At 47.5% G+C, this 27,856-nt stretch overlaps 3 protein-coding genes across 7 annotated transcripts in view; 2 read left to right on the top strand and 1 right to left on the bottom strand.

The window, feature by feature from the left end:
• cfl1l (cofilin 1 (non-muscle), like) overlaps window positions 1–13,208 on the top strand; it is a 32,199-nt gene extending 18,991 nt beyond the window's left edge. The window contains exons 2-5 of one of the 2 annotated variants that reach the window (XM_062463696.1): window positions 9,640–9,660; window positions 11,605–11,903; window positions 12,071–12,147; window positions 12,255–13,208. In XM_062463696.1, the coding sequence (XP_062319680.1) occupies window positions 9,658–9,660; window positions 11,605–11,903; window positions 12,071–12,147; window positions 12,255–12,370 (495 nt within the window). In that variant the 5' untranslated portion in view covers window positions 9,640–9,657 and the 3' untranslated portion in view covers window positions 12,371–13,208. Of the gene's footprint in view, window positions 1–9,506; window positions 9,661–11,604; window positions 11,904–12,070; window positions 12,148–12,254 lie in introns of those variants that run through there. The other variant, XM_062463695.1, reaches the window with a different exon arrangement.
• On the top strand, window positions 1,088–7,515 carry LOC134022287 (calpain-2 catalytic subunit-like). Its single transcript, XM_062463700.1, has 21 exons — window positions 1,088–1,509; window positions 2,044–2,113; window positions 2,440–2,558; window positions 2,656–2,789; window positions 2,909–3,077; window positions 3,219–3,302; window positions 3,383–3,468; window positions 4,070–4,144; window positions 4,272–4,432; window positions 4,530–4,699; window positions 4,803–4,814; window positions 4,931–5,142; window positions 5,421–5,457; window positions 5,593–5,658; window positions 5,768–5,825; window positions 5,926–5,990; window positions 6,101–6,169; window positions 6,276–6,354; window positions 6,842–6,958; window positions 7,047–7,105; window positions 7,301–7,515. Exons 1-21 carry the CDS (start codon window positions 1,273–1,275, stop codon window positions 7,322–7,324), a joined length of 2,103 nt encoding a protein of 700 aa, XP_062319684.1. The 5' UTR covers window positions 1,088–1,272; the 3' UTR covers window positions 7,325–7,515.
• A 393-nt stretch (window positions 13,209–13,601) lies between the features above and the next one.
• Window positions 13,602–25,041, bottom strand: rrbp1a (ribosome binding protein 1a). 4 transcript variants are annotated; one of them, XM_062463640.1, is made up of 26 exons: window positions 24,839–25,041; window positions 22,484–23,777; window positions 21,217–21,374; window positions 20,930–21,052; window positions 20,592–20,744; window positions 20,302–20,420; window positions 19,339–19,492; window positions 18,251–18,389; window positions 17,854–18,029; window positions 17,692–17,726; window positions 17,493–17,606; window positions 17,335–17,416; window positions 17,227–17,255; window positions 17,053–17,134; window positions 16,811–16,900; window positions 16,601–16,693; window positions 16,381–16,470; window positions 16,122–16,214; window positions 15,945–16,016; window positions 15,698–15,793; window positions 15,480–15,563; window positions 15,276–15,362; window positions 14,406–14,468; window positions 14,165–14,263; window positions 13,803–13,967; window positions 13,602–13,711 (listed from the first exon to the last, which is right to left on the bottom strand). In XM_062463640.1, exons 2-26 carry the CDS (start codon window positions 23,760–23,762, stop codon window positions 13,673–13,675), a joined length of 3,714 nt encoding a protein of 1,237 aa, XP_062319624.1. In that variant the 5' UTR covers window positions 23,763–23,777; window positions 24,839–25,041; the 3' UTR covers window positions 13,602–13,672. The 4 variants fall into 4 exon arrangements, with proteins under 4 accessions (XP_062319624.1, XP_062319626.1, XP_062319627.1 ...); XM_062463642.1 differs by having other exon boundaries at window positions 13,824–13,967; window positions 24,839–25,040; XM_062463643.1 differs by lacking the exon at window positions 15,276–15,362.
• Window positions 25,042–27,856: the final 2,815 nt, after the last annotated feature.

Below are 27,856 nucleotides of genomic sequence, written 5' to 3'. Positions count from 1 at the left end.
CTGTTAGACTTGAATGTCTGATTCTAATGCTAACCAACCAGCAGAGGTCAGTGTGTGATTAAACAGCTCTCTGGGAACATGTACTCTACTATAATTACTGTTTTGGGGAGGATACAACACATAAGTCATGTAAGACTTGCAATTAATCCAACCATGAACCCACATGAGAAAGGTACAGCACCATGCTAATGAAGGGTTTGTGTTCTACTTTAAATATTCTCACTGGGTCTTGGTTTGCATAGTATTTTAGGTAACCAAATGAGTATGGGACTCTCCTAGTATGCTGGAGTCTGTCTTTCAGTCTTATTTGGTGGGAGAGATCTCGGTTTAGAAAGAGAATAGTATGATGGACGTACCCGGCAACCAGAGAATCCCCATCGTCAAACAGTCAAACAGTCTCGTCACCACCAAACTACAGTTGTGACTGTCAACAAACACTGCAGTAAGTATGTCCTGTTTCTTTTCATTGTCAGATGCCATCCATTTGGAAAATCAAATAGAAGGACTTCAATGCCTATGAATCCACTATTGTAATATCTCTAAGACTTCTAAGACTAAAACATCTTGAATGATGTGTATTTACAGAAACCTGCCATTAGTCTAGCCCTAAACGAGGCCTATTTACATGTTTGTGGTTACATGGTTGTCCCTTATTTAAAAAAAAAAAAAATCCTGTTGTGTTGGTGGCTTATCCGTCACACACCGAACTGTACGGGTGCCCCCATGAACCCTCTTCCTCTGCTCTCCTCCACACCGTCCTGAGTTGATGACATCATTTGGTGAGTGGGATAGTAGGAAAGGGTACAAAAGCATATAATCCGGGAGCATACCAGTGTTCTTTGATCTCCAGGGGGTTCTTTTTCTCTCTCTCTCACACACACACACCCACACATATACACACACACACACACACGCACACTATATGTTGGAGACAATGAGGAGGAGGCTCAGGTTGCTTTAGGTGTGGCCAGTATTTGTATTTCTGCTGAGGTTAGGGGCAGTTGGGTGTGTTTGCTGAGCTTTGCTGTTGTCTGATATTTGTTTGCTCCACCTGTCCTACAGAAGCTCCTCCTTGTCTGTGGTCTTCCTTGCCCTTCACCAGCTATAGTATAAAGAGCAGGCTTGGATTGGGCATTGTTGTTTGCGTGTTCAAGAGTCCACAGGACATTGATCCACAGGGCACTGAATCTCCACACTCTACCAGAAAGTTCTCAGCAACAGATTGTCCACCAGACCATCATCTCCAAACGTCGACTATCACCAGGAAGCAAGATGACATCCATGGCAAATCGTCTGGCTCGCCAGAAGGAGAGAGCAAGTGGGATTGGCTCCAACCAGTGTGCTGTGAAGTTCTCCCAGCAGGACTATGAGGTTCTGCTCCAACGCTGCCTGGAGAAAGGCATTCTGTTTGAGGATGATCTTTTCCCAGCAGATCGTAGATCGCTGGGGTATAAGGAGTTAGGGCCGTATTCTCCCGCAGCCAAGGGTGTGGAGTGGAAGAGACCGAGGGTAAGCTGCAAATGCAATCTATGAATGAGTTCTACGCACCTAATTGGATTAATAATTGGTTAAATCATTATTTTAAATGATTGGTGTGTATAGTATAGATGTTCATCGTGATGAAGTATACAGATATATCTAGAAGTGTTGTAACAAATATACTTTGACAGTAAATTATACTTTCGGATTACAAGGAAGAACAATGCCCATACTGCTGTCATCACAACGATAAACAATATTGACACTACTACTGTACCTGGCACAATGCTGTCATGCTAAGACAGTTTGTGCAAACAATATAATGGTTGGCAGACTGTAACATGATGTTTATCAACTTGAACACTCATAGATCCAAGCAAAGTTGTAATTAAATATTCCTGATTGAAAAAGGGTTGTATTCTACTTGACACAGAGTATAGGTTTAATGGTACAGTAGTATCAGGAAGAGATGCATATTATTTCTTGTGCCACACTCAGAGCAAAATTGAAGATTCTGAGAAGTTTGACTAGTAAAACGTTTTTTTTTCTCTGTTAATGGCGCAGGAATTGTGCTCCAACCCCCAGTTCATCGATGATGGAGCCACAAGGACTGACATTTGCCAAGGCTCTCTGGGTAAGTTAAAGAAAAGAATGAGACCATTATAAGACTATGTTAATCAAAACAACAAAGCTAACAGAAATCAATTGTGCATGCCTTGTGGCGAAACAAACTAATGCGATAAGTTCACTTACCCACATTCCAAGATCATTTTCCTCCCTCTTGTGGTTAGTTTCCACATTGAGTCTGAACTGTCCCAATGGCATAACAAAAGTGGGATCATGTCATTGTGTAACTGGGCGATACTGTACATTGCAGGTGTTGTGGAGTGCGATGTGTAATATGTGATTAGTCTAATGACTACAACAACATTTTCTGCCTTGTGTATCTGTGTTTGCTAGGTGACTGCTGGCTCCTGGCTGCTATAGCGTCTCTGACTCTGGACCAGAATGTCCTCCATCGTGTTGTCCCTCCAGGGCAGAGTTTCAGTGACGGTTATGCTGGGATCTTTCATTTCCAGGTCGGGGATGGTTCTCTCCATTCAATCCCATACTCTCAAATACACCATTCAAAATCTCTATTGAACTTCCCTATTGTCCGTTTGTCCTGCGACTTAGTTCTGGCAGTTTGGCGTGTGGGTGGACGTGGTGATAGACGACCGTCTGCCCACCAGGGATGGAAAACTACTGTTTGTTCACTCAGCCGAGGGTTCCGAGTTTTGGAGCGCCCTGCTGGAGAAGGCGTATGCTAAGTACGTGAAGTGATCATATCTCAGTGAATAGAACATGACTCAGGACAAGGAAATGAATGAATTTGAATGACATTGTGAGACGTTTGACAGAAGAGATCTAATCACAAACTGTCATCCAGGTTGCATGGGTGCTATGAGGCCTTGTCTGGTGGGTCTACCATTGAGGGCTTTGAGGACTTCACAGGTGGGATAGCAGAGACATATCAGCTGGACAAAGCTCCCCCTCATCTCTTTAAAATCATCCAGAGGGCTCTCGCCCTGGGCTCCCTTCTAGGATGTTCTATCGATGTATGTTTAAGAGCATCATAGTTGTGTATCCATGAATATCACTTTAATATCACTCATAATATGACCTCTCTCTTTAATACCGACATTTACATCACTGTTAGTCTTTACGATGCACACAATGTGGTTGATTTTTGTTGTCAGACTACCAGTTCCTACGAGACAGAGGCAGTAACAGCTCAAAAACTGGTGAAGGGACACGCATACTCTGTCACAGGGGCAGAAGAGGTAAATGCCTAGTCAGGAAAGGTCAAGCTGAGTATATATACTATGTCAAAGTCTTACGTTCCTGCTACTTTCTCACCAAGGTTCATGTCCGGGGGAACCCAGTTGAGCTCATCCGCATCCATAACCCCTGGGGTCAAGTGGAGTGGATCGGGGCCTGGAGTGACGGGTGAGAGGCCCCTTGTGGACGTACCTTAAACACCTGAAAACACACTTAAGTCGCCCCCTTTTTAGGTACACCTGAACGCCTGCTTGTTCATGTCAAATCGAATCAGCCCATCATGCAACAGCAACTCCATGCCTAAAGCATTCAGATATGGTAAAGAGTTTCAGTTGTTGGTCCGACCAAACCTCAGAATGGGGAAGTCATGTGATCTCTAAAGTGCCTTAGACTGTGGAACGATTGTTTTCAGATGGTAGGAAGGGACGGTAATGCAAATAACCACACATTACAACAGCATGCAGAACAGCATCTCTAAATGCCTAACCCATTTAGAGCAACATGAATCCATAGATTCATCCTGCCTTATGTAAGCATGTCAGTGTGGTGGTGGTGTTGTACTTGTGTTAGGAATGGTTTCTTGGCATACATTAGGTTTCCAGCACCTTGTTGAATCCTAGCCACAAAGAATTCAAGCTTTATAGGGACAAATGGGGGGTCTTACCCAGTAATTGAAAGGTGCACCTTAAAAAATGTGTTGCCATGAAACCCTACTGAAAAACATGTTGCCAGAGACCTGCTATTCTTCACATGCTATTCATCCAATCAGTTCAAGAGAATGGAGATATGTGAGTGATGAAGAAAAACTAAAGCTGGTTCACGCTGCAGAGGATGGGGAATTCTGGTAAGTCTTTGTAATGTACAGTGTACAACATACCATATATACTGTACACATACTGGCATCATTGTAGTCCAGAAAATTGGACATAGCCCATGTACATCCTTGTGGATCGTTCTGTTTTCCTGCTTAGGATGTCTTACTTAGACTTTGTGAAGAATTTCTCCAAACTGGAGATCTGTAACCTGAGCCCAGACATGCTGACCAGTGATGATGTGGGCCACTGGAACTACTGTCAGAATGAGGGGATGTGGAGAGTGGGCTCCACAGCTGGGGGCTGCCTCAACCACCGAGGTAACGGCCCGACCACCACGGACAGCACACAAACAACATGCAGGATGTTCCAGAACTTTCCAGGACATGATTGTCAAATACGCTCTGTGTGTTCCAGCCACGTTCTGCTCCAACCCCCAGTTCCTGGTGCATCTGGAGGACGTGGATGATGACCCTCTTGATGGGGAAGACGGCTGCACCCTCCTGGTGGGGCTGATGCAGAGGAATGGACGCCGGGAACGCAGACTCGGCTATGAGCTCAACACCATCGGCTTTGCCATCTATAAGGTGCTGTATGACAGTGTACTGTATCTCCTGAGTGATGAATAGAGTTGTCCATTGAAGAAAAGGTTGATTGTTGAATGATGTTGTTCTTTCCTCTTTTTTATAGGTTCCTGATCAGGTTTGTATTCATAATTTGGTCTTTGTATCTTATGCATGAAAGTGCTTCACGAGCGATAAATAATGTGTAGGAAATTGGCATGTGATGGAGGTTTGCTGAATCCTCTTATTTCTCAGTATAAAGGTCAGAATAATGTCCACCTGGGTCCAGATGTCCTGTTAAGGCAGAAGTCTGTGGCGATGAGTAGCAACTTCATAAATACACGAGAGGTGTGTGACCGCTTCAGACTTCCACCTGGGGGGTATGTCATCATCCCCTCCACCTTCCAGCCTCACAAGAAAGGCAGCTTCATCCTGCGCTTGTTTACTGAAAAACACGCTGCTACTGCGTAAGAACCGACTTCAATCCTTCAAATGTTTTTTTTTCCAACTTCAAAAACGTCAGTTACCTTTCTTCTGACTTTCTTTTCTTTCTACTTCCACATATTACTTCTAACAATAGACCCATGGTGCACGTGTGCTTTGAAGGTTATGCCTCACCCTAATGTGAAAGAAATAGAAGCTGTATTCTAAACTTATGATACATCCCTAATTCCTAGGCAAAAGTCCCTTATTTCAATCATCCAGAACAATCCCATATTTCTAACAGCATCTACTTCTTTTTTAGTCCAATGGAAGAGGACATTCATGTTGAAATCGAAGAGGTAATTAACTTGGCAGGGGTCTTAACTGTTTTCAAAATTTTCAGAACATACTTTCAAGTCTTTAAATAAACAGTATACTGATCCAAAGAAATAATATACATCTCTTGAATTAATTATGTAACTATTAATTTAAAGGCAAAGATTTCAAAGGAGGATGTGGACCCCACCTTCAAATATCTTTTCAAGAAGATTGTTGGCAATGTAAGATTCCTATATTATTATAGAATATATCATAATAATGTCATATGAAGAGTTGCATAATTTCAAACAGCCAAGCTCGTTAAACTTACTGAGATTGTTTCTTTGACAGGATTCAGAATTGTCTGTCATTAATCTTGTACCAGTTCTGAACAAAATTGTCGCACAAAGTAAGAAGATTCACATTTAATTGTTAAATCACAGAAATTTGATTAAGAAACCGAACAAAATCAGCGGCATCTTCAACTGTGTGACTCTTCTGTTCTCCAGGGTCGGATGTCAAGACGGATGGTTTTAGTCTTGAGACAAGCCGTCACATTGTCAGCCTACTTGATGTATCCTCTCACATCTACGCTTTAGCCTTTTATCCTTTTTATTCTACTACTCAATAAATATTACATGATACATTTCTGAGAGATTTGTTCTAAACCTTAACAATCTTCAGAAACATGAAAGTGGCAAGTTGGGACTAATTGAATTCCAGGAGCTTTGGATGAAGCTCCAGAAATATCTGGTATTAATGCTGAAAGGATATCATGTATTTCTTGTTCTCGGGTACATGATACTATCAGTGTACACTATGTTTTGCTAATGACCTTCTGTGTGGACGGTACCTGCAGGAGATCTTCAAGAGCTATGATTCAGACTGCTCTGGGACCATGAGTTCACATGAGATGAGAGGAGCACTGACCGAAGCAGGTAACAGGATCAAACAGCATCATAACAGGATGATATCTCACCACTTGCTGTGAGTGCGTACTCGCACACCCATGAGATGAGACTCTGCTGGAAAACCCACAATTCCCATGCAAGGTCTTTGATAGTAGCATACAGTAGCATCCCCTCAGAACAACTAAAAGTGTACATCCATCTGTTAGATGTAGGCTGTGCTAGTAGTCCCTAGCCCTTAAAGCTGCTGTGAGGATTAAGATCAGTCCGGTACTGAACTCTTTCCTTGTTAATCTTGATTTATTTCCTTTGCCACTGGAGATAATTACATATAGCACTGGGTAAAGTTATTTCACTGCTGTCCTCTGCATTGTTTGATCAATGCCCATATTCATGACAAATATATTCCTTAATACTTCTACTACAATGTGTCGAAACTGGGGTATTTTGCATTGTGTACATTTTATTTGGGAATCAATTTGAATTGACTGAGTATTTTCATATGTTCGTTCCCAAGGCTTCCATATCAACAGTGCTGTGCTACAGATCATAGTGAGTCGCTATGCCAACACGGAGTACGCTATTGACTTTGACTCTTTTGTTGATTGTCTCATCCGTCTGGAAATGCTTTTCAGTAAGTCTGCAAACAACAAGTATACTTCTATGTTTAATACAACGACTTGTTGTTTCAATTCACATTATTCTGTTTTGAATCCCGACAGAGATGTTTAAGACACTGGATACAGATTACTCAGGGAAGATTGAATTGGATATTTTACAGGTGGGTCCTGTGTGTGTGTGTGTGTGTGTGTGTGTGTGTGTGTGTGTGTGTGTGTGTGTGTGTGTGTGTGTGTGTGTGTGTGTGTGTGTGTGTGTGTGTGTGTGTATGTGTGTGTGTGTGTGTGTGTGTGTGTGAGTAATTGCTTCAATGAAAGACCACTGACTTTTCTCAAACAAATTAAATGTTCCCTTACAGTGGTTGTGCCTGGCACTCAACTAAGCCAAAAAGACCGACTGCTGACTTCTATGAAAGAGGGAACCAAGATTTAGAAACTGTTAATGTGCCAACTATTTAATAAAAAGGTTGGTTCCTTTATTCTACAACTTCCACTGTCAAATTGTAAAGATAAATAGTGGAATGCTTTTCTATAGGGATTTTGTTTCAACTGTAAGTCAATAAAATACATGAGAACGCAATGATCTTTGTTGTGTTTTTTTCTGTTGGGGGTGTTTTTAAGCAGCTGAGTAAATCGGGCAAAGCAATCAAAGTTGTTTCGCAAAAGCATATGCAAAAAACCCTGATGACCACATTTAAATGCGTTCTTCCTACCTGATACCAAGAAAATGTGTAATTGTGAACCTGTAGCAAGGTAGACTGCTTGCTTGCAGGCCACACATATGAGGGTTAGTGCTGAAGAAAGCTGTCAGGGACCAGGTCCAAACTATTGCATGACAGGGAGATTGTGCAGGTTATAAGACCAACACACAAGAAGGAATTGCTATGACTGAATTCAAAGCACAACTCATTCAGTTTTATATGGACTCATTCCTATGTTCCCAGGGTCCCATGGGCTAGAGTTAGGGCAAGGTTATATAGGCTTATTGTTGAAGAAAAAAACTTTGGGGTTAAATTGATGAAGACAATGGGAGGGTTAATGTGTGTTGACATAATTTGAAAGCGGCAACACAGGACCATGGGAACATGGATACGCTTCCATTCAATACAATCTGAGGCATCACATTGAAGAGACCAATAAGGTCCAGGGTAACTTGGTAGACATCAGGACATACCGCTTGTTAAGGCACATTTGGAAATACTCACACACACTGTGATCAAGGAGAATTCGACAAATCTGATACTGACACCGGAGTTGTGCCTCGCTCTTTTGTCTTTTTTGCTTTTGTTTTCCAGGTATCAGGGAAGTATGTGTAATGGGTCTGGTGTCTACATAAGGAATTACCTGTTATTATGAACATAGTAAATAACCTGTGCTAATAGCCCTTCCTAACCAGTGTGTAGGCGTATGCTGTGTTCAAGTCGTCTACAGCCCCTCATAAATTGGATTTACAACAAGCAGTAAGCACCCCCCGTGTGTGTAAATACTGTTCATGTTTCATCCTTCAGCCCTGAGGTAATAGACTCTTGAACAGCAACGTGTTCCAGCACAGTGCTCCCGTCATCATCCATAAATCTGTGTATTATAGAATATAATGTGCATCAGAAGTCAAAGGCCATCTGCAGTAGACTAGATGAGTCCACATCCAAATGTCAGTTCTCACAACCAGTACTGTAAGAGTTGTGAGCAAACAGGATAAGTGTAAGCATCACATGTCAAGCTAGTGTGGTATTGGCATCAGGTTTTCTGTAGAATGTTTGGCTTGGCCACAAACACTTTCTGCTTCCAGAAAGAAATCAAAGTCTGAGAGTGGATGTATCTAGGGGAAGCACTCCTTGACTCATTAGCATTAGAGGGCAACATACAAAGAATATGAGGCAGGGAGCAAATAGAGAAATAATCCCCCCAGATGAATATTAACATACAGACAACATCGGGGAGATGGGGATGGTGGAGGGTGGCAGCAGCACAATAATACAACAACAGGGAGTGAGTGTTTGCGTATCCATGCGGCCTTATAATGCCGCCTTATCGGACGTGGGCCAATAGGCTTGAAGCAGGCCAACACAGGTGAGTGTAATGCAGCGCGCTGCCAGTGCGATGCCTGAACTAGGATTTTCTCATCTGTGTAATGTTTTTAAATCATGATGGATAAAACGTTTTGATGTGATCATTGTTCAAATATATTGCAATTAGGGAAGGTCTAATCTCTCCTATGTAGAGAGGTGAATCTCAAAGTATGTATCCCTCTTGTCGACCTACATGTCCTGTCTTCTGCCATATAAGGATGTCAGGCATGTTTCTTATGAGGACTGACTTGTTCACCATATATGGGTGTTCTTTTCAACTCCTACCCCCTATTGGCTCCAGATAACCTGTGCACTCCCCACCCAAAAAGTTTATATTTACTAAGTCAATTTACTGTGATAGATTGAAGTCACTTTTTTATAATGTTGTCTTCAGCCAAGTGCTAGGTTATTATCTAATTTCCACGTAGAAAGCATTTAGAGTAATGTAAGGAAACAGAAATATACAGAATACCTGCTGGTAATCTTTTGACACCTGAGGGGTAGGCCTGCGTTGGGAGGTGTGTTTGGTTCCACTTCCTCCATCCACTTGACAGAACTTGTTTTCCTTCCTTTCTTTCCAAAAGAGCTGCCTTGTGTGCAACAGCCCTTGTTCTCCTATCTATCCTCCCCACACAACAGCAGCAAAAATGGTGAGTAGATTTCCCAAAGCGCTACAACAAACCGTTCTGTATTTTGCAGAGGTTTATCGATTGGAGTTTTTATGAGAACGAACACTATTGGGATTCTTTGAATTCAGTGGAGGCTGAAGGGACTGTTCATCTCTTTCCAGCCTTCACAAAAACCATTACCAAATGTCTTAGGAACTTCCCAATCTTTAACTTAAATATAAGTATTTAAAAAAAATGACTGCTATCGAAAAACTGTTTTCATTTTTAACATAGCTCAAGACTCATTGCAACTGTCTGTGTGATCAAAACATTTGGATGGTTTGGGATTTATTTTCTGTCGGGTGTACTAATGTTTTAGATAGGTGCTTCATACATTTTGAGAGAATGCCTTGGGTGGGTTTGCTAGTGCTGACATGTTCTACTGTGACTGGAATGCAACAGAGATGAAGCCTTGCCCTTCTCAGGGAGATAAGGTCTACGGATAGTTTTAATTAGGTCCATTTAGGCTTAGGTCCATTACTTTTTTCTCTTTATATATTACCACTCTGCGACATAATCAGAGAACATAACATAGATTTCCATAGCTATGCGGATGACACACAACTATATATATCCACTGAACCCAACGATGCAACGGCCATCAATTCCATTACCAACTGCCTGTTGGCAATAAACAAATGGATGAATGATAACTTTCTTAAATTAAATGAAGACAAAACCGAAGTCCTACTATGTGGCCCCAAATCCAAAAGAGAGATGCTTACTAAGAATCTAGGAGGCTTAACCCCCTGTCTTAAACCAGAGGTGACGAGTCTCGGTGTAATCCTGGACTTCAGATTTTATCTCAGAAGGGTTTTACTACTTTTATTAGTTATATTATTGTTTTTATAATTTGCTATTTTAATTATTACTTTTATCACTTGTATTATCGTTTTTATTGATTTTATGTAAAGCACCTTGAGCTACAATTCTTGTATGAAATGTGCTATATAAATAAAGTCTTACTTAAGGATAATGTATCTACACTAACACTCAATACAAGTCCACCTTTAGTGTGTCCAGCTTACAGCTGAAATGTAACAGGTGTCGTTTCTTGTTTTACCATTAATCCCATCCTATATTTGTGTTCAAGTGGGATGTCAAGACTTGTATGTTGTAACCCCACCCTTAAGCTAACCTTATAATTACAAACAGAGCATGTGTTTTTGGCTTTAAGGGCATCTTTAAATCGTGGAGATCAATATCAGTTCAGTCAAAAGTAGTGAGTTAGATGGCCATTTCTTGGGTACATATAAAATGGTAACTGATGCTTCAGACTTCCTGAATTGCAGTTGATCATGTTACCTGACTGCATGACAAAGTGTGACTGATGATAACTAGTAACGTGTCACTTTACTATATGGAAAGACTAGTGCTCCAGCTTGTTTAGCTGTATGGCATTTGCCAGTAGCACACTTGCTTTGACATACATACAAAAACAATTTGGACTTTCCATTGGTTATTTTGCCAGGCAAACATGCTATAAATGGAATATGTTACTGGAATGAGTTGGCGGTGGATTCTTGCTTTTTTGTGTTGCAATAGGTTGGACATGTCCTGTTATGCCCAAGCATGCATCAGTCATGTCTGGCATCTGGTTGGAATTCTGGGATTGAGGGAAATCCTAGTAGCATGTGTGTGACAGTGTACAGTAGTTGCTGGAATGACTCATTCATCCATTTGGAGCTTATGAGGCTTGAAGTGGGTAGTAAATGAGTAGCATGGGAATAGTAAATGAGTAGGTAACCATTCAGTTATTTGTGCCCTTAAGGTCTTGAGAGAGGATTACCTGCAATACAATTAAGGTGTACCATAAATAGTTTGTGCCAAAACTAAGGCAATGTTAACTGCTAAATGCCCATATTGAACAGACCCACGACTACACTCCACCTCAAAAACAAATGTTTCGATCTTCCCATTAATCAGGCATCTGGCGTGAAGGTCGATGATAAAGTCAAGATACTGTTTGAGAATATGAAGACGCGTCGTTCAGGAGACATTGCGGAGGAACAGCTCAAACTAGTGCTGTTTCGGATCAGTGACGACGGAAAGTCCATCATTGTGGATGAGAAAGGCTCCCTGCAAGTCAAAGATCTGGAAGGAGAGGAAAACGTCTTCAACAAGATTGTCAGCCAGCTTCCCGTGGACACCTGTCGCTATGCTCTCTATGACTGCTCCTATGAGACTAAGGATACTGTGAAGGAGGACCTGGTCTTCATCATGTGGTAAGCTAACCTCTTCAGCACAGCTATAAACTTCCCCAAAAACTATAAACTTCCCAAAAGCCACTGCAATGCATTTTGTGCAATGTGGTTCTCTATTTCCATGTGTTGCCTGAGAATGAGTGACTAAACACAATGTTTTACTATGGCTCCCTGTGTGTTAAAATTAGGGCTCCTGATACATCTCCCATCAAAGCCAAACTTCTCTATGCCAGCTCAAAGCAAGCCATCAGACAAGTCTTCCTTGGTGAGTCTTTTCAAAAGGTTTCAGAAACAAATGTGGATATTCCAGTTGAATTGCTGTTGTGCACAGAAGATGTACATTGACAGATTGAGTTTTCATGTGTTTCACAGGGATCAAGTTTGAGTGGCAGGTGAACGACCTCGGAGACACCAAAGACAACTCCGTTTTCATTGACAAATTAGGAGGGAGAGGCCTTGTTAAGAAACTGGAGGGGAAGGAAATATAATGTCCTTCAGGGATGTAATTCATTGCTCTAATGCATTATCCTGCTGCCTGTGTGTCCAATCAGACTGTTTACCATTGTAATGTACCTCAGTGAACACCACAGTGGTACTACATTGTAACAGTATGGACCTTCCAGACCCATCCGTGCCAAATTCCACTTTTATTCCATCACTTCCAAAAGTCTCGCTCTGTAAGCTGAAATCCCCGAATCCTTCTTTGGTTTTCTTTAACCCTCGTGCTGCCTTCGGGTCACATGACCCAAAGGTTCATAACGAACCATCATTGTGTTTACCCAATTTTACCCAATACAAAAACAAATAAAAATACTTTTCTTTTAACCTTCGCAATGTGGGGGGTCTGAGACAGCCCGACGGTTAAAAGAAAATGCTTCACTTTGTTTTTGTATGCGGTAAAGTTGTCGCAATACGACGGTGGGTCACAATGACTGATGGGTCAGAACGACCCGAGGAGAACACAAGGGTTAAGTATGTAGCCCCATGTATCTAGACCAACTATGTTCTCAAGCTCTTAGGGCATCATTGTTACAAGCTGTGCCTAAGATTCCCTCAATCAACCGCTTCTTCCCAGAGCAGACTACTTCAGTATTCTACCATCTAAAACCATGAAAATACAACTATTATTCTTGTACGTTATAGATTTTTCCCATGTTGTAAGAATGTTCAAAACATTCGTTTTTGTTACCATAATTCACCAAAAAGCACCAGACACACACACACACACACACACACACACACAACACCTCAGGTCACTCGGGCTTGATAAAAAAAGAAAAAAAAAAAGCACTGTCCAGTCAACAATAAAGCATCATATGCGCTTCATCATAGTTTATTATTTATCAAATGTCTACGTGTTTGCAGCCGGACACAGAGGGTGGGAGACATCCAATGTATTGCGTACGTGTACCATATACGGTTCCCATCATTCAGACGCATAAGACATTTACAAAGTAATTGCACAGGTTGATGTGCATTCAACGCACACACATTCCCTTTAAACACAACTACAGGGGATTCATTACAATAGAAGGCAGAGAGGATATAACATCTGACATGGCCAGAATTGTTCATGGAATGTAGATTTAAAAAGGAAAAAAAAGATTTAGTTTAATTTTTGTGCCTTGGTCACAGTATGAAATGTTCATAGCAAGCGTGTGATTCTTCGAGAAGTTGCAATCAACTACAGTACGAGAAAGAAGAACAGTTTTTTTGGGGGGGGGGAGGGAATGCAGAACTGGTTATCATAAGGCATTTTTGGCAGTTGGGTAGTAGAGTCCTTCTGAGACTCAAACGGATGTTCCTTCTTTCAGTTCCAAACTCTCTCCCTGAAACACATCAGAAAAGGACCTCATGAACCAACGCATCTCAAACCACCGCTCGTTGATGGGTGGCGCTAGTAGCTGGAATATTTCATACCACAGCTGACAAGAGTTCTACCTTGCCGTCTAAGCATCCCTGTAATGTCAGGACCGTCTCTCTCTCTTTGGCGAGCTGGTCCTGACTGGCTTTGAGGAGCTGCTGCAGCTTGGTGGCCGCCTGGCCCAGGTCTTTGGACAGCTTCTTCTCCTTCTCCAGCCGCTCCTGTGGGAGAAGGGAAGAGGAGCATCTTAACCCGGACGGCTCGACGCCTCAGCAGAGGCCCACAGACCCACAGGGTCGTGCGGGCCTCCTCAGACAGAGAGGAAAGGCAGCAGGCATGTACCAGCCCCAGCCCCCAGGCGGCCACTCCTGTCCGTCTGGCAGGAGGTCACGGCCCAGAGCGAGGCTGACTTGTGTACCTTCAGCTGGGCCACGTCCTCCACGTCACCCTGAGGGACATCCCCAGCAGCCTTCAGGAGGTCCAGCTGAGTCTGCAGGTCAGAGACGGTCTTCTGAGCCTGGACAACGATAACACAAGAGGCGTTACCAGAAGAGGATTTCTTCGGACGGACCAAAACCCCCAACATCTAGGCGGGAAGCACCGTGGTCCCAGTGTGTGAGTGTGCTGCCCTGGTCACTGATCTAGGGAGGCCACGTCACCTGTTGGAACTCCTCCGACACGTGCTGCAGCTTCTCTGCGGTCTGGGTCAGCTTACACTGCGCCTGAACACACACACAGGTTGGACAGTTGGAACCGCACATGCACGCGCGAACACAGTCGATCGCACAGGGTCAAGCGAGGGGAGAAGTGAGTGGAAAGGATAATGACGTCGTATCGTCACCGACACCAACGCGTGCTGGGAAATCCCTGTGTCGAATGTGCCCGTGCGTTTAGTGATGCGCCCCCTGTTGTCGGATTCAGTGCCGTGTTAGTGCTCATTTCAATCCACAGCAGGCAAACGGTGTGCTATAGTTGTTCGGTTAAACAAAAACAACGAAAGAAGCAAAACAAAATCTCAAAGCCAAAAAGGGAACCTGAGGGGTGAGCATGCTATAATGAGAGAAGCAGTGGTTAGGGTTAACAGCAGCAGGGAGATAAAAGAGAGAGAGAGGGCGCACACTACGGATCAGCAACAATTAAGAGAGGTTAGCATTGTCAGTTGCTGTGGAGGAGGTACTGTGCTGGACAAACTGAACCCACAGCCCCCTGAGGAGAAATCTCAACATGATCTCAAATAACAACAGGACTGGCAACATCCTGGAACCTCCCATGGCTCAGTTTAAGACCGGCACAAGCCTGTTCTGTACTACACACACAGTTTGCATCTATAGGTTTATTGGACCGTTTCATCAGTCCAAAATAGTCAGTGTGTGTACTGTAGGCCTCATAAGAGATGCATCGGTCTGATACCAGCTGGATATTAGTTGTCCGGCATCACCTATGGACAAGAGAGATCTCTCCGAGCTCAGGTGAGGGTCATGAACAGTGTCCAGCACCCCCCCCCCCCCCATCCCACATGGCTCCCAGACCTGACTGGGCTCGGCCGAGCCGTTCTGTGGCCCGGGAGCCTCCTCTCTCTGAGCGCGCTCCGTCGCCTCGCTCAGCTGCTCTCTGACCTGGAAATGGGAAGCTGCACACTGGGTGAACGGTCTCTGGACTCCTCTCTGGAGCTCCCCTCTCCCCCACCTCTGTCCCGTTCTACGTTCCCAGTGTCGTGGGCGGCGCAGACTCACCATAGCTCGCTCCTCCCTCTGAGCCTGGGCCTCCCTCTGGGCCGACTCCAGCTGCCTCTGAGACTCACGCAGCATTTGCTGCAGCTGGGTGGGGGGTGGGGGCGTATATACACACACAAGGCAGGTCAGACACCAGCCACACACACACACACGACACCTCAGGTCACTCGGGCTTGATTCAAACACTGATTGGAGGACTGACGTCGTGCTCTGCGAACCTGTGTCATCTCTTCTGAGTGCCCCTGGCTGTCTGGGATGGAAGGGTCCGACTGTTTCTCCAGCTGGGCCTCCAGAAGCATCAGCTGCTCCTTCAACTGGGAGACGAAACAAGCGAGCACAGTCATCAAGACCCAGCAAGGGCACACACACACACAGGAGTTTAAAGAGTGACGTATGAGATGAGATAAGTGTATTGATCCCATAGGGAAAAACCACACTTGTACCGCGAGAAACCAATTGCTGCACCTGTTCCGCGTTGCTGTTTTCCGCCCTCAGCACCTCTGCCGTGTTCTCCAGAGTGTGGACCTTCTCCAGGGCCTGGGGTGAGACCATCTTACAGTCAGAACAGAGCACGCAGAGAGGGGCGCACGGCGGGTCACAAATCAGGCCCGACGCCGAAGAACAACAAAGCAGGGGCTTCACCTCCTTCAACTGCTCCCCGGACTCCGCCATCTTCCCCTTCCACACCGTCTCCTCCTCCTCCACGCTCCTCTGCAGGTCCTTCAGCATGCCCTCCTGCGGACGGGACGGGATTCGTCAACACGCCTGCGTCCGAGGAGGCGAACCACGCCTCTCTCGCGCGCGGGAGTGGGGGGGGACATACACGGACACACACACAACGTGCATTCTGTACCACCGGAACGTGCCGGAGCCTACGGGTGGTGGACACCGGGGCGCTCACCGTCTCGGCCAGGACGCTTCTGTACTGATCGCACTCGGCCTGGAGAGTTCCGCGGCTCTCCTCGGATTCCTTCAGCTTCTCCAGGAGCTCCTGGTGCGCCACACAGCAACACACACACACAGCAACACACGCACACACACACAGCAACACACACATCAGAGCCTTCATCACCCAACTTCCTCATCATCACCACCAAAAATCCCCATCGTTCATCGCTTACCGGCAGCTCTGTGCTCTGTTGAGGTTCCTGGCTCGGGTGGAGCGCCGCAAGAGCCTCCTGTGCTTTCTCTGCAAATGTCTGCAGCCAGTTTGACTGGAGGGGGGGGGGGGGGGGGGAGGAAAACATGCAAACATAAGATCGCCTCAAATGTATGTTAAAGGTTTTCCAGTGTCGGTTTATCCAGGAGACTGTGCCTGTCCGTTCTCCTACCTGCTCTGATTCCACATCTACGTGTGGGAAGAGTGTCTGTAGTGTTTCTTTGGTCTCCGTCTGGAACATTCTTAGCTTCGTCATCGCGCCCTTAAAAAAAAAAAAAAAACAGCGAGATCTTTGTGATGAGAGACTCAAACAACCATGAATGGGGCAGCATCCAGTCAGTAAAGTTTGGGTGAGATGAGTTCCGTTTTCTTTATTTGGACTCGTTTCAGCAGAGGAAAGGACCGGAAACGTACGTTGTGGGCGGTCTGTGATTGTTCTCTTGCTTCTCTGAGCTCCTCCTGTAGTGATGTGACCACGGCGTCCCTTTCTGCCAGGCTGCAACCCGAGCCAGACACAAACAAGAGTTACACACCCGGAGCTAAAAGACAGGCCACGGTTTCATCACGTGTCAAAGCTGCACCGTTTACCTGTTCTGTAGTAGTGTCAGTTCTGACTGCTGAAACAGAAAGAAATTGACAATTTAGACCCGGTAGAGCATAAACGTGAAGCCCTAGGACGCACATTGAAAAACGTACAGGTGTGTTGTTGAGTGTTTCCATTTCTTCCCTGAGTTGTTTCAGTTCGTCTTCAAGGGACGCCACCACGCCGGCATGTTCGCTGAAGGGAGAACAGAAAGGGTTAGAGCATCTAGAGGATTCTGACGGCCATGGACACGGAAGCCTCCTAGTCACACCTGCTGGTAGCCTGCTCCGAGGTCACTTCCTGCGAGGTCACTTCCGGCTGCGTCTCCTTGAGCTGCTTCAGCTCCTCCTGCACGGCCGCCAGCTCCCCCTCCCTCTCCTGCATGCTGAGAAGCCACACGCCGTGATGTAAACAGAGGGACGACGCCATCCTGGTCGCTGAGCGAGACACCAAAAGGACCGCTAGCTTACCTTCGCTTCAGCTGTTCCAGCTCTGCCGATTTTGCCTGACAAAACAAACCCACAAAATAAAAAAATAAAAAACGCACTTCCTTAGCAAAAGAACAAGACCATTTGGACAGAGGGCTGTCTTCCCTCTCACCAGGGGGTGTCTGGAGAGGGGCGCGGTCTCACCTGGCTGTCCTGGTCGCCCCCCTGGCTGGCCTCCAGCAGCGTGTTGATGGAGCCCACCTGCTCCTCCAGCCGGCTCTTCTCCGCCTCCGCCCGCTCCAGCCGGGCCGTGAGGGCCTGCACCTGGGCGGAGCTCTCCTCCAGCTCAGCCTCCGTGCTGCCCACGCGGACCTGGAGCTCTGCAGAGGACCAGCACAGACCGGTCACACGCTGCGCCTACCCGCCTACCCGCGCGGGTCCCGTCGGATTTCGCTCGGGCCGGCGTCCCACTCAGACTCTCATCTCTCCTCCTACCGCGACCCAAATCCCTCAAACTCCCTCCCCCACTCAGCAGACACCCATACGTTTATTCTCGAGTTCCGTTTCCCTAGGTACTGACAGAGGCCTCCCGGCTCCTCACCTGAGACCGCGGCGTTGTCCTGCTGGGCTTTCTCCAGACGGGCCTGCAGGCTGCCGCAGCTGCTCTGGGCGCTCCGCAGCTCCTCGCACACCTCCTCCAGCCTGCCCTGCAGCGCCTGCTCACTCTGCGCCCCGCTGGCCTGCGGAGGAGGACGCACCGACACACGTTGGACACCAGGGGGAGGCAGACGCAACAACATCGTCGTTTTTTTGTTTTTAAGGCTGGCGAGAAAACACGTCAGTACGTGGCATGACAGAGCAAATAAGAGCATAATAAGTGCAAATTAAGTGTTTCTGTCTATCTTCTTATAGGACTTTCCATGACATAATGTGTTGATAGACACGCCGGGTACAAGCTAGTTAATAATTAGACACAATGAACTTTTGACGGTCGGGAAATATTGACTCACTCCCTTCCGACTTCCCATTACACAAAGGACAGGCCAATTTTAGACGCCCTGCATACAGACCAGTCGACATACGTCTCACTGTAGCATTTATGACCCGCACGCTGCTTTGAATGAGGTGAACGGGTGTCTGCTGCTAAATCACTGTATTAACCCCCCCTACTGGCTGGGCCTTCATGGGCAACCTGTCTCCGAGCGGGTCTGCTCCAGCGCGCACGCATTCCAGCTGGTGCTCCGAAGCGTTTCCCCGGCAGCCCCGTTACCGTGGCGGCCACATTCCAGGCAGCTGGAGCAGTGTAATTACAAGGCGATCGCACCGAGCGTGGCATTAGAGGGGCGGGGTCTCAGGTGGGTGAAGGCTCGCCATGCTACGTGGCCTGGGGGCTTATCGGGTAGATGAGCGTACCATACGGGCTGAGGGCGTAGCGCAGAAGCCGAGGTTCGATTCCCGGCTCCGGACGTTTCTGCATGTCTTTCCCCTCCTCTCTCTCTCGCTCTCTCACACACACACGCACATTTCCTGTCTCTCTATCCAATAGTCATAAAAGGCCACAAAAAAACAAACGTCCAGATCACAGCGATACTGGTCAACATCCGCCCAGATGGACGTGTTGTGACCAGGAAGGGAAAACCCTGCCCTCCATATCTGTCCCCCTGTGGTGGTGTCGAGGACGCTGCAGACCTGGAGCTGGGACAGCTGGTGCTCTGCGGCCGACAGCTTGGCCTCCAGGCCCGCCCTGAGGTGCTCGTCAGCCTGCCGGCTCTCTTTCCTCTCCCCCAGCTCCTGGCTCAGCTTGGCGCAGTCCTGTCGCAGCTGGGCCAGCTCCGCATTGAGCCTGGGGGGGGGGGGAGAGGGGGAGAGGGGGAGAGGGGAAGCCAGAGGATGAGTCAGGGAGACGGCTCGGTCACAAGTGCACACTGGAAGGGTTTGGGGTGAATGCCGGCCTGTAGGCAGAGCGACATGCTATGTCGGACTACGGCCAAGTCAGACTCTTAACCGTGCTGCAACACCATGTCCTGCTTTGATCGTTTCACACTTAAGATTCTTGGAGACGGCGAGGCCCGACTTGGTTCTAATCCGCTAGGACATTCCAGCCACTAAAGGCAGCCGTTAACCTTCAAAGCCAGACACAACCCACCACCTCCACCCTCCCCACACCACCTCCACCCTCCCCCCACCACCTCCACCCTCCCACAACACCTCTACACACCACCTCCACCCTCCCACAACACCTCTACACACCACCTCCACCCTCCCACAACACCTCTACACACCACCTCCACCCTCCCCCACACCACCTCCACCCTCCCCCACACCACCTCCACCCTCCCACACCACCTCCACCCTCCCCCACACCACCTCCACCCTCCCCCACACCACCTCCACCCTCCCACACCACCTCCACCCTCCCACACCACCTCCACCCTCCCACACCACCTCCACCCTCCCCACACCACCTCCACCCTCCCCCACACCACCTCCACCCTCCCACACCACCTCCACCCTCCCACACCACCTCCACCCTCCCCACACCACTATACTCCTCCACCTCCACCCTCCCCACACCACCTCCACCCTCCCACACCACCATACTCCTCCACATCCACCTTCCACCACCAACCCTGCACTGTCTTGGGGGCTTACACGCTCTCAGCCTGGCTGTTGGATTTCTCGAGGGCTTCCCTCAGGATGCTGTTCTCCTGCTGCAGATGGGCCAGCTGGGTGCTGGGGCCCTTCTCCAGCTGCTCCTGCAGACTCACCACCTGCGGGAGGGAGGGAGGGCGGGCGGGCGGGAGAGGGGGAGAACAGGAGAGAGGGAGAAGACGCAGGATCGCTGAGGCTCGGCTGGGAGACGACCGCGGTTCCGTGCTGCTAAGCGTAACGCTTCCATGGCGTGGTTCCCGTGACCTCTCCTCTCCTCCCCCTCAGCTCACCTTGGCGTTCAGCCTCTGGGTCTGCCCCACGTGGTCCTGGTAGCTGGCCTGCATGCGCGCCTGGAGGGCGATCATCTCCTGCTCCCGCTTGCTCAGCTGGGAGCTCAGCCTGGTCTCCACCGTGGCCACCTTGGCCTTCTCGGCCAGCAGCTCCTACACACAAGCACCACGGTCATCACATCTCCCTGCCGACAATCGGATTAGACCCTCGTATGACAGCTGCCGGTACAGGTGGCTTGTGTTCGGGTGGGATTTCGGCTGTGTCTCAATGTGGGCTTCTTTTAGAGTGTTGTGTTCCTTGTGTTAGATAGGGTGGGGGGTGGGGAACTTTGCCTCACCTTGTTGATTTCTCTGAAACGGTTCTTGGTGGCGGCCATGTCCTCTTGCTCGGCAGCCAGCCGTTTGTCCCTCTCCTCCAGCTGTTTCTTAAGCACAGCCACTGGGTCCCCCTTCTGTGTGGCCTAAACACACACACACACACGCACACACACACACAGAGAGAGAGAGAGAGAGTACGTGTCAGTCCTACGACGAACCACGGCTACGCACATCCTCCACGCTCAGCCCGCGCCAAAGCGGGCGTTACCACCGCCTCCTCCAGCCCGGGAGCGTCTTTCCCCCTTACCGTGTGCCAGGTGCCCTGCACCACGCCGGCCCGGTCGGACAGGACCTCGACGAGGCGCTGGGCCTCGCCCTCGCTGAACGCCATGCTGCTGACGGTGGAGAGCAGGGCCTTGTAGGGCAGCTGCAGGGGAGCGTCCGCGCCCAGCTCCACGGCTGCCACTGAGGGGGAGGAGGAGGAGAGACACGGGTCACTGACGGAACACGGGGGGGGGGGGGGGGGCGGACAGCTAAACATATCAGACATGGCCCGACGGCAGACCGAGGGCATCCCCTTGCCCCTGTGTAAAAAAAAAAAACAACAGGACCGGTCGGGCAACGTGAATTTGCCCATCGGCGAAGGGTGTCGACTTGTGAAAGCAGGGGGAAGCCTGGTGCATTGTCTGTAAGCGGCTGTGTGTGTCGAGTGGTACGGGCCAAACATTTCAAGAATGCCAGGCCTGATGAGACGCCATCGGGATGAGTGCGAGTTCTCGCCCGGCTACAGGGCTGTGGGTGGGACGCCAGCTCCTCCTAGGGACTTGTGTGTGTGTGTGTGTGTGTGTGTGTGTGTGGGGGGGGGGGCGTGGTGCAGGGTGGCACCAGGACGGAGAGAACCCTGGGGACAGCACAGTGCCCCCATTGTCATGGCACTGAGGGCTTTTGTCAGCCAACACAACAGGGGAGCGCTGTTTGGACAGGCCCGCGCTCTCTGCCCTCCAGGGTGGAGGGCCAGACGTCGTCCACCCCTGTGCACTCGCACTCATTCCCATGGACGCAGAACCATAGGCTCATCCCTACTGACAAGGCATTACCACCTCAAACACATTACTGTGTGTGTGTGTGTGTGTGTGTGTGTGTGCGCGCGCGCTGTGCATCAAAGTCCTTCGCTGTGTTTGTGTATCAACACACACGCCATCTAAATCTTCAGTTGCTCATTTCAAAAAGCAATTCACCACTCTGAAACTTTACCATGGTTTTCTACACACAGATAGCAGAATGAAGACATTTATGGAGTGTGGTATAATGTTCCTCTCAGACTATGCACTAGTTGGTGGTTACAATGACGGAGACGAACAGAGGTCTTGGCTTCAGACCACATCCTGCATACTGCAATTGAAACGGACCACACCCTGACTTGGCAAAGACTATATTTCTACAGGAAGGAAAAAGCCTGTCTCTCAAACAGGGTCCAATATAGCCCAGGTTATTGTGACTTCTTCGATTCACAGCACAACAGGCTGTTCGATAATTTGATTTTTTTTGTAACAAGAGGCAGCCAGTGTCCTTACCAGGATCAGCTTTCTTCTTGGAAGAGGCCTTCTTCTTAGAGGAGGCTTCTCCCTTGATCTGGCCTTTGGCGGAGACTGCAGGAACTGGCCCAGCCTGCTGGGAACCCACAGGTGGCACAGCCATCACGGGCACGTCCTTAGTAACGGCCTCCAGTACCAGGGCAGATTTCTGGGAGGCAGAGGCAGACTTCTGGGGAGCAGGGGTAGACTTCTGAGGAGCGGGGGCAGATTTCTGGAGGGCAGGGGCAGATTTCTGGGGAGCGGGGGCAGGGGTAGATTTCTGGGGAGCAGGGGCAGATTTATGGGGGGCTGGAGCAGGGGTAGACTTCTGGGGGGCTGGGGCAGGGGTAGATTTCTGGGGGGCTGGGGCAGATTTCTGGGGGGCTGGAGCAGGGGTAGACTTCTGGGGGGCTGGGGCAGGGGTAGACGTCTGGGGGGCTGGGGCAGGGGTAGATTTCTGGGGGGCTGGGGTAGATTTCTGGGGGGCTGGAGCAGGGGTAGACTTCTGGGGAGCTGGGGCAGGGGTAGACTTCTGGGGGGCTGGGGCAGGGGTAGACTTCTGGGGGGCTGGGGCAGGGGTAGACTTCTGGGGGGCTGGGGCAGGGGTAGACTTCTGGGGGGCTGGGGCAGGGGTAGACTTCTGGGGGGCTGGGGCAGGGGTAGACTTCTGGGGGGCTGGGGCAGGGGTAGACTTCTGGGGGGCTGGGGTAGGGGTAGACTTCTGGGGGGCAGCTGTGGATTTAGGGGGGGCAGTGGCTGATTTTGCAGGAGCAGATTGGGTGGAGGCTGGCTCCACTTTAGCCCCCTTCTTCTCCTTCTTCTTCTTCTCCTTTGGGGAGGGAGCAGACAGGGCTTCTACGGGGGCAGCAGCAGGGGTCTTGAGGTGGGCAGCAGGGGGCTCAGGAGCAGGGGCGGGGGCGGACGTAGGTTCAGAGGCTGGGATGACAGCGGCTGGCTCTGGGGCAGGGGCAGGCTCAGGCACCGTGTCGGCGACGAGCTCCGCCTCAGACACTTGGTCCACCTCAGGGAGTTTCCCGTTGGGCTTGTCCTCCTTCTTCTTCCCTCTGTTCTTCTTCTCAGAGGCCTTGTCCTTCTTCTTCCTGTCAGGGCGCGGAGGCTGCATCTGGCCCAGCTCGCGGCGCTGCTTGGCCAGGGCTTCCTCGTACGACGTCTCCTTCATGGAGAAGGTCGAAACCAGCACGATGGCAATGGCCGAGATCACCATGAAGCCACCAAACACCATGACACCCAGGGTCTGGGGGTCATAGATATCCATCATGATGCTTTGCTTGTCCTGTGAAACATGAAAACACAGCGTCACCCTAGTAGTCTTGATTGTTACGTTATCCAATACACTAGAAAGTTTGAGATCTATGGGAAAACACATAACATCAACATCTATTGGACACTGACATTGTTCTTATTGCTGTAAGAAGTGTATCCTTTACTGACAGAGCAACACTAAGGTGAGGTCAATAGAGGCTATGAATATAATATGGAAAATTATGCCAACTGAATTTAAGGATTAAGTACAATTGTCTTCCAGATTGTCTTCCTTCCATCAAAAAGATCCTGACTTTGAAAGGTAAAATAACCAGCAGAAACAGTAATGATTTAACTAAATTAATGTCTCATGCAGTAAACCTCCCCACTATTGTCAAGAGTCGAATTAGTTTTCAAGCCCAGAGAAAAAGCTCATAAAGACCCAAAAACTGTTCTTGCTGAGACAAAAAAGATTCTGACATTGTCCGAGGCAGAGACAGTAGCCTATATTCTAGGCCTAATAGCTCATTAGCACCATCTAGCCAATGAAGTGACTGCATGTCGAAATGAAGAACCATTGGTTATATTTGCAGTATTGCGTTTGTCTCTCATCACTTGTGTTTGACTCAACCGTGTCTTCGTCATTCAAAGAACCAAACTCCGCCCATCCGGAGGTGAACCCGGCAGTCCCTAGATTCTTTTACATCCAATGCCATGTAGGCTATTTCCATTAGTATAGTTAGCTACACTAAGGGATCTGGCTAGCTTTCTGATTTTCAAACTAATAGTTAATCACATAACATAGAGGTGTCAATCTCGTTAGCTCACTACTGTACGAGCCTCGGCAGAGGCTAACTACCGGTACGGTAGCTTGTTAGCAAGTGCTTTTGATACCCTGATATTGTTGGTTAACTTACCGGTCAACACCCGGCAACAATTGCTAGCTAAAATATGACAATTAATATTGTATTCACGCTAACTAGCAAGTAAACAAAAATAAGCTCTGCAGACCACGCATTGTTATTCGCTTGTTGCAGATTTTAGCTGCTGCGCTGGTGTTTAAACGAAATGCCATCATAATTCATAACTTACCTTATATCACCGCTGAGGTTGCTAGAGGTCTTCAAATAAGAGAAAGAACACACACGTGATTACTGGTAAATGTATTAATTCAAAGAAACTCAATATTTCAATATATTTGATATTATCCCAGTCTCTGCTTTGGTCCGTCTAAGTAACGGAGGTCTGTGTGAAGTCGTGGCACTTTGAGCTAGCTAGACGCGCTGGCCCGCTGCCCCAGATAGCTACTAATAATCCAGAAGATCTCTAATTGGCTAGAATGTACTGAATCACGCAGCCAACCAGCAACCATGGTGCTTCTGGGAGTTGTAGTTCCACTGTACGATGTTAAATAAAAAGCTGTAGTTATTCCTATATGTCGATTTGAAAGTACAGATTAATAACGCAACATAATTGGAACATATGTGGAGTCTATGTGGGCTGGAATATGGAAAGCCTACAGCTAAACCTTCAAAGTGTAGTATCTAAAGCCAGTAATCGTTGCTTTATGTGAGCGTTGTGTTTTGCTGTAAACGTTGATGATTTACTATTTGTCATAAAGACATTGGCATTATAACTGTTGTCTGTTAACACTGGGATGTGTCTAACCCCATCTAGCTGCAACTACACATTGAACTGATAGCATTAAAGTGAGTCAGCCTTGTTAGACCTGTAGGTCTACTGGGGAAGGAACACTTAGTTTAGTGCGTCAGACATCCCTGACACTATCAAACAGAAGAACAAATTAGGTTTGACAAGTGAAAACACTGGTCCCGGAAGCTCTCAGGGCAGAAAACCTAAAATAATTGTATTTAATTAAAATTGTCCCGTTGGAGTTACAGTATATAGTGCTATATAGATAATTAAAATAGTATTTCCTACAGTACAAGGAAAGGATACTGAATCTCAATACAGAATGACTATTACAAAAATCCAGTGTTTAAAGGATACATTGAGTGTAATCTCTTCATTGTTTGCTTTGAAATTCTCTGCCTTGCTTGCGTGTGGTTGATTTTGACTACATCGGAGGAATTGTGTGACCAAGTGCCTCTTAAGTAATTGCATGGAACTCACAACTCTCTTTACTGGCACAGAAGCTTAAGAAGCACTAGCACCAGTCTTCCACAGATGGAATGTGCTCTCCTATGACTCATTTCCAGTGTCAAAATATTTAGCTCTAATTTGAGCTCAGTTCAGTTTGCAAGGTTATTCCTGTTGGGGAACTCATGTCACAGGTGTGAGACACTTAATGATTAAAACATCTATTTGGACCTAGACATCTCTGTCATTCAGATTGTGAGGGTACACATACAATTTATATCTACATGTTTATAGTTTTGTTTGGGACAATGGGTTGCCGCATATTGACATGCAACAGTTCAATGAAATTAGTAGTAAGGCAAACACTCAGTGGCATGTCAGGGCACACTGACCCAGATTCACCTCAGATTCAGTCAAACAGGACAAAGTTATTATCTTTAGTCAACAGAAAAAAGTTATATCAGTCTATCAGTGCATCGACACATGACAGAGGGACACACCTCAAATCCTCCAATCCCAGAAAGGGAGGCTGCTATAGGCAGTGCAGAGTACAGCTCTGTCAGTTCACGTTAGCTTTACAGCTAGTCAGTCCCTGCAGCAGAGCCCCTGGGACGCACCAGGGAACCCCCCTCTCCTCACCCCCCTCTCCCCTACCCCTCCCCCCTCTCCCCTCTCCCCGCTCCCCTCCCCTCTCTCCCCTCTCCTCACTCCCCTCTCCCCGCTCCCCTGTCCCCGCTCCCCGCTCCCTTCTCCCCCCTCTCCCCGCTCTCTCGTATTGATGAGTGACAGAACTCTGATGAAGAAGCCATTTTGAAAGGCTGTTGTGAAACAGCATATGTGTATGCAACTGTTTGCACCGAAACTGTCGGGCTATAATAAACTCACTCACAATCAAATGTCATCTTTCAGTCCTTTTTCTGCAGGTGCATCTTTTCAAATCAGTACCATGAAAGCTGCAGTTTCTCTTGTTATGACCGCAGTCCTCATGCTCTTTCTGATCAAACCTGAAAACGTGCAACTTTGGTCGACAACATGTAGGCCAAAATGAATGTCAATGGATTTTTCAACATACGACCGCCAGACTGGTCCAGAAGCTGAGCCTTTTTATGACCTGACTATGATGTGTGGAACAGTATTAGAGATTTAGATGGGCTGTTATGAATTGTGAAGAGGAGCAGGATCAAATAATGTCAAAGTTCCCGTACTCGTTATTCATGGCAATTAACTCAAATCAATGTGGGTGTGACATCATCAAACAACCAAGAGGATAAAGATACTCAGGTCACATCAAAGTCCAGGTCACATCAAGCCGTGCCAAACAGATGAATGACGTGGGCAACATATGAACCAGTCTTAAAATCAGAACAATATTTGCAATATCTGTTTTTGTAATCCAGACAGTGCACACATTTTGGTTGATGTGTTTGAAGTATGAAAAATATACTGAATGATAACGAAAAAAGGTTCAAGTTTCAAAAGGTACTCAAAAAGTAAAAAATTATACTGTAAACCAATGCAAGACTTGCATAGTCTTCAGAGAATAGACTAGTCTCATAGTAAATGCTTGGGCGGTGTGGCCTTAGCTTGAGCTATTAACCTGAGCTATTGGATACCTCAGGTTAATGATTCAGCACTAGTGTTTGCTCTTTGGATCTCTCCTCTGGGATGTGCCCAATAACTACAAATCAAATGGCACACATCATGTCGAAAGCCTCGGTTATAGCTGACCAAGCATTACCTGAACACACTTGATGTGTTGGGATTTTATTGGTTCTTAGTATGTCTGACGTACTGGAGTAGATAGCACAGTGACACACCACAATTGATGGAGGCGGAAGTTTTGTGTTCGTGAGTCCTTATCTCAACTTCACTTTCTGTAGGTCAATACAGCATATCAGTCCACTCTCATTGGTGCAGAGAGGTAAAAGTGTTGCTCAAGGGGCTAGACTGTGGAAAGTCACAGTAGGTGAAAATAAGTCTGTTTGCTCCTGTTCCACAAGTGCAATGTAT

This window comes from Osmerus eperlanus, chromosome 6 (assembly GCF_963692335.1).
Source record: "Osmerus eperlanus chromosome 6, fOsmEpe2.1, whole genome shotgun sequence".
Taxonomy (NCBI): Eukaryota; Metazoa; Chordata; class Actinopteri; order Osmeriformes; family Osmeridae; genus Osmerus; species Osmerus eperlanus.
This window is presented reverse-complemented; position numbering and strand designations above follow the sequence as displayed.